The sequence below is a fragment of the Leptonychotes weddellii genome, chromosome 4, assembly GCF_054177405.1.
Source record: "Leptonychotes weddellii isolate Sample4059 chromosome 4, ASM5417740v2, whole genome shotgun sequence".
Lineage (NCBI taxonomy): Eukaryota > Metazoa > Chordata > Mammalia > Carnivora > Phocidae > Leptonychotes > Leptonychotes weddellii.
The window spans coordinates 92,867,974-92,873,973 of record NC_138372.1 but is presented as its reverse complement, the minus strand read 5'-3'; the positions used below and the strand labels follow the sequence as shown (position 1 = coordinate 92,873,973).

Genomic DNA, 6,000 nt, shown 5'->3' with positions numbered 1-6,000 from the left:
TACATCAAAAACTAATGATGTAATGTATGGTGACTAACATAATAAAATTAAATTAAAAAAAGAAAAGAAAAAAATAAACTATTTTGGAAAAAAATAATAGGAATTTTGAAATTAGGCTCACTAGAACACTCACCCGACTTTCTCTTTCTTTTTTAGCCATGAGCTCAAGTTCCTCTTTGGCATTACTCAGTTCCTTTTCCAGCCCTGCAACTGTGTCCAAGTCTCCTAAAAATGACCACATAGCACTCGTTTTAATCACTATAACATCATATGACCTCTGCCGCTTTGTTTCTGAGGAATTTAGTCTGAATACACAATCTCACGATGACAACAAAAATATATGCACAGATTCTTCTTTGCAGCATTATTTGTAATAGCAAAATACTGCAATCAATCTACATGCCTATAAAAAGAAGAGTGAATAAACTACGGTATATCCATGCAATGAGGTACTATATACAACTGCAAAAAAGAATGAGGAAACTCTTTATGAACTGATACAGAATAATTTCTAAGATATATTGTTAAGTAAAACAAGTTGGGTACAAAAGAATACATCTAGCGGAGTCTGTTTTACATTAGGAAAGGGGAAAATAAGAACACACACATACACATCACATATAGACACAGGATTGCTCTCTTACTTTGCAAAAAGAAACATAGGAAGGATAACCCAGAAATGAAATTGGTTGCCTTCAAGGGAGGGGTGAAAACCAGAGAGAAATGTCAGAGAAGTTGATGGGTCTTCTGAGCATACTTTTTTATATATTTGAGTTTTGAACCACGTTAATGTTTTATTTTTAATGTGTAAAGTTAGTTCAATAATAATGGGGAAGAAAAAGCCTAAAACTGAATATTAACATAAATAAATGAGCCTATATAATAAATAGATAATATAAACACCCACAAAATTAAAAAATTAATCCGAATAATTTTTTGAACTCACTATTCTAACTGTATGCCCTCAGTGGGAAATAGTCTAAGGATTAAAAAAATAAATCTTAAACATTATTTAATAGACTTATTGTTGGTTGTGGTATTCATGTAGCAATTCTAAACTACTTTAGTGTATTGTGTGAATGGGTAACTATATTCATGTTAGAGGTAAGCAGGTTTCTCAACGTCAAAAAAAGGCAGATACAAATACAAAATAAGGCAAAGAAAGAACCTGTGGTGTTAAATTAGAATTAGAGAAATCAGTATCAAATACACACACACACACACACACACACACACCCCTTAGCTCTGTTCACCTAAAAGGCCCTGGAAGCAAATGACATACCTGTGGTGGCTATGAACCCATCTCATGCCCAGATATTAGTACCTAAGTGCCATTACCCACTTCAAGGAACCAGAGCTCCTTGAAGTAACAGGCAGTTCCAGGGCCAAGGCAGGGAAAGGGAAAGGTGATCACGGAACATCTTATTGTGCCAGAAAGTGTGGAAATGCTGAAAAACTGATGGTGACATATCAAAAGGACAGAGGAGCAGCCTAAAGGGGCTCCAACTGGCCAAATCAGGGGTAATATGGGCATCAAATGGAATAATGACAGAAACATAATAAAATGATTTTTTTTTAAAAAAGAATCCATTAGAACACATTGATATAAAAAAAAAATGGAGTGGGGGAGAATAGGGAAAGGGCAGCTCTTTATGAAAGAACAGGTGCTAATACACAAGGAAGAAATTTTAGAAATAGAAATCACTTTTTTAAACTACCAACGTAATCGCTGCTTCGGGCAAGGCTGAGAGGATGCTAGGAGCCCTGGGTGAGTGGCTGTGGGGAGACAGTCAACCTCTCAGGGTGTTGGGCAGCAGGTCACCAACACAAAGGGAGACGTGTAGAGGTCTGGCAGATACAATCTTAACTAAGGAAAAATACAAACTGCTATCATGTGCTCCTGATGTGGTGCACTGAGAAAGACCTCACCCTTGTAGTATTCTTGCTGAAAATGTTTAACTTGAATCGAACCATGAGGAAACAATCAGAGCCAGATTGAAGGCCATTCGCTGGCCCAGAGTTTTCAAAAATGCCAATGTCAAAAAAGACCAAAAAAAGCTAGAAAACTGTTCTAGACTAAAGGAGACTAACGAGACATGACAACTAAATGCATGCATGGTCCCGGAGAGGGAGACCCAACCACCGGGCATGTTCCTGGGACAATGGGAACTCTGGATATGAACTGTACCTTAGGTACCAGGACTATACCAAGGTTAAATTTCCTGAATGTGATCGTTATACTGTAGTTATGTAGGAGAATGCCCTTGCTTTTAGGAAATACATAATGAAGTATTTAGAAATGAAGTGTCATGATATCTAAGTAATTTTTAAAAGGCTTAGAAAAAACATTCCATCTGTGCATGTACATGTGAAGAAATAATGCAAATGTTGCAAAATGTTAATAGATGGTGAATCTTAATAAAAGTCTGTATGTGTATTCACTGCAGGATTTTTGCCACTTTTCTAGAAGTTTGAAATTTGCAAAATAAAAAATTAGAGAGAGGTACTTTTTGAAAAAAGGTAAATAGGGAGTAAATTAAACAAATCAAGCATTCTTTACTCTTTGACAAAGTTTTCCTACAAAAAAATAACTAGTTGCATGACTTACCTATGGAATTCCATTAATACCTTACACTGTAACACAGACACAAACTTTTTACGTTCTTTTCCTTTCTTTTTTTTAAAAGTAGCTCCATGCCCAGCCCAGCATGGAGCCCAACATGGGGCTTGAACTCACGACCCCGAGATCAAGACCTGAGCTGAAATCAAGAGTTGGATGCTTAACTGACTGACCCAGGCACCCCCTTACATTCTTTAATATCATTAAAAAAATCATAAGTTAATTCTTCAAGTCCACAACCTTTCTTATAGCATTATAATTACCACTTCATTGCTGATGGTGAGCCCCTATTTCTACAACTCACTGGGTAAATCTCTTCCTTGAAGCTACCCTAGATCCCAACCTTTTGCTCTGTGAAAGTCAGAGACTCTAATCCCCAGCACTGATTTAAGTTTTGTTCCTACTCTTCACAGAATTCATTTGTTTTTAGGGAGTTCAAGGCCTACAACTGTCTCTTAGATGGTTGTGATCTTGGCAACTAACTTAATGTACACTGCCTCCCCCTCCCAACACTGTAATGCAGGTTATGTCAAGTTACCGTGAGTAGCCTCGGCCTGCTTGTAAGATACCCAGGAGAAGGTGTCAGCCCCATTGTCCTGTTGTGTAGGCTTGGAAACACACCTCCTGCATTTCTGAACCCCTGAAAAGCTATCTGGAAAGAATAATCAGGAGGCAGTTTCCCTGAGCCAAACTGTACCCAGAACAATAGTCTCAATTCAACACAATGAGGGTAGTTCTTTCTAGAATAGACAGGTCTTCAGCCTTTCAGGGGGAATCTAAACTTATTTTTTTCCATTAAGGTAGGAAAAGAGAGTCCTGGCCAAACCTATTAACAGAGTTACAGAAAGAAAAGACAAATTCCTTAGTGAAATTAAATTTGATACTTACCTAACGAGGACCTGGGTATACTGGTATCCCCTTTGGCAGTCAACGAAATGCTATCATCTTTGGAGGGTATATGAACTGAACCCTAAAAATTGGAAGAGTCAGGGGGTTTAGAAAGGTTACAGGAACCATGATCATAATGACAAGGACCTGGAATGTCCTCACACAATTTGGTATTAAAATAATCAAACTCATGCCTCAGACACACACAAAAAAGGCAGTTGGCATGAACATCTATACAAGCATGTAATTCTTACTTGGTCAGTCTGCTCTCTAAGATGGGGGCTGCTGGAGGTAACTTCGGTGGGCTGGTTAGAGATGAGTGCTTGGGACATGAAGTCTTTCCCTCCTAAATACTGGCGCAGGGCCTGTAATTCTGAATTTCTTTCCATCAGGGCTTGTACCATCTTCTCTGCAGTGGCCTAGTAAGGAAATCACACATACCATTAAAAAGATACTCTAGAAAACAAAATCTGTGCCCTGAAGTTATTCGTTAAAAGTCAACTGTTCATGAAAAGCCAGTGGGGGCCCCCCAAAATAGCTTCCTTGCTTTCAGTTTACAGGGAAAAACAGCTGATGAGTGGAAAGAAAGTCTCTCAGGTAAGGAATATTGGAAAAGCTGAATATAACACATCTGTTACAGATCAAACAACCTGAAATTGGCTCTGCCAGAACTTGATCAGGCTGAGGTATTAAGATTCTAGTTTGAAGTGGGATAGCAGATGTCCTTTACTCTGGGATACATGTGCCTTTGGCCTGGATGTTCTTTACCCAAACATTCGTTTGGTTTGCTCCCTTTACATCTTTGCCTACTGATACCTTATCGGATTGGCCTCCTCTGCATATCCTATCTAAAACAGACATCTCTTCTCTACTCCCAGTTCTCTTTGTCCTGCTAAGTTTTTACAATGCACTTACCATTATCTGATATATGTTCACTGTCTATCAACTGTATGTAAGTTTGCTAAGGGCAGGCTCTATGATGTTTTCTTCAGCACTGAATCACAAGCACCCAGAACAGTGTCTGGCACATAGTAGGCACTCAATGCATATTTACTGAGTGAATCAATATACCCGGAAACATTTTTATCAGACCATATAATCAGGAGAATCTAAACCTCAAAACCACCAAACCCACTTTATTTAATTTCAAATCCCAGTTTTCTAAGACAGATGATGGCACAATAAGGAAAAGATCTAGAACATTATGTGACCATTACCACATAGGAAGTCTGCATTTAATCAGAAAATCTGGAAACAATAAACTCAGACTAAAATTACTGGGGGTAAAAGATGATGAATCAGTACTGTATTAGCTGTATCAGCATCAACTGGGGACAATTACTACTGTTTTAATGAGAAACTGAGCTCTTGTCATAATTTCTAAGGTAAATAAAAGAATAACCTTACATTTTTAGTAAGTAAAATTTGGGCTTTTTAAGGATTTGGACATAACCATCTTAGAGGTTAACACTACATTGTAAGTTTGCCTGAATAAAAATCTGAAGAAGTTACTATGAGAAAAAACATAATAAATAATATACAAGATCTCTTCTATCTATGTATATGTGATCTATCTGGCTTGGTATTGTAAGAAATGCAAATTCTCGAGTCCTATCTATACCTCCTAATTTCTGTCCCCAGGAGTAAGCCTGGGAATCTGTGTTTCTAAAAAGCAATCCAGGGGGAATTTCTCCTCCATATAAAATTTAAAAAGCAGATCTAGAATACAACCACTACTCTTTTTCTTGAGTTAAATCAATTTTTTGTAATTTAGTCATCTGCTAGCTTCTACTTCTTTACTATCGGGAGTGTATAATATTTCTTTCTTAGGTGAAATAAACTAATTTAAGCTACAAACGGGTTAAAAAGAACACTCATATAAAGACTTCTGTTAGCCTCCTGCCAAAGACTTAAATAATTCAGTGATTTTGTTAGGTCTTCTCTAGAAGCAATTTCTGCAGCTCATGGCTGAATGTTTCTAAGGAAATGTATATTCACTTCAGTGGGCCTGAGGATTAGAAAAGAGGATTATAACCATCCCATGATATAAGGAAGCATTAGAGAATATTACGGTCAAATAACAAAGGCAAATGATAAGAATCCAGTCCTCCCTGAAACTGGCTGGGGGCGACTGTGAGCGACTGGTCCCTGAAATGCAGCACACATCTCTAGCCTTGAGGAGAAAGATACCTGGGAATGGGGATAAATTAAGAATTGACTTTTGAGGGACGCCTGGGTGGCTCAGTCAGTTAAGTGTCTGCCTTTGGCTCAGGTCATGATCCTGGGGTCCTAGGACAGAGCTCCCGGCTCAGCAGGGAGTCTGCTTCTCCCTTTCCCTCTGCCCCTCCCCCAGATCATGCTCTCTCTCTAATAGATAAAATCTTAAAAAAAAGTAGAATCTATTAAAAAAAAATTGACTTTTGAAATACCTGTGTACCAGTATTGTAAGATTAATATATCCCATGTTACTATAAATTATTTATTCTCATCAT

At 37.9% G+C, this 6,000-nt stretch overlaps 1 protein-coding gene across 1 annotated transcript in view; it reads right to left on the bottom strand.

The window, feature by feature from the left end:
• The window catches only part of PDE4DIP (phosphodiesterase 4D interacting protein), a 197,250-nt gene that overhangs the window by 57,286 nt on the left and 133,964 nt on the right, over positions 1-6,000 (bottom strand). Inside the window, exons 18-20 of the mRNA XM_081817111.1 lie at positions 3,763-3,927; positions 3,509-3,590; positions 134-225 (exon numbers count right to left, since the gene is read on the bottom strand). Coding sequence (XP_081673237.1) covers positions 134-225; positions 3,509-3,590; positions 3,763-3,927 — 339 coding nt within the window. The remainder of the gene's footprint in view (positions 1-133; positions 226-3,508; positions 3,591-3,762; positions 3,928-6,000) is intronic.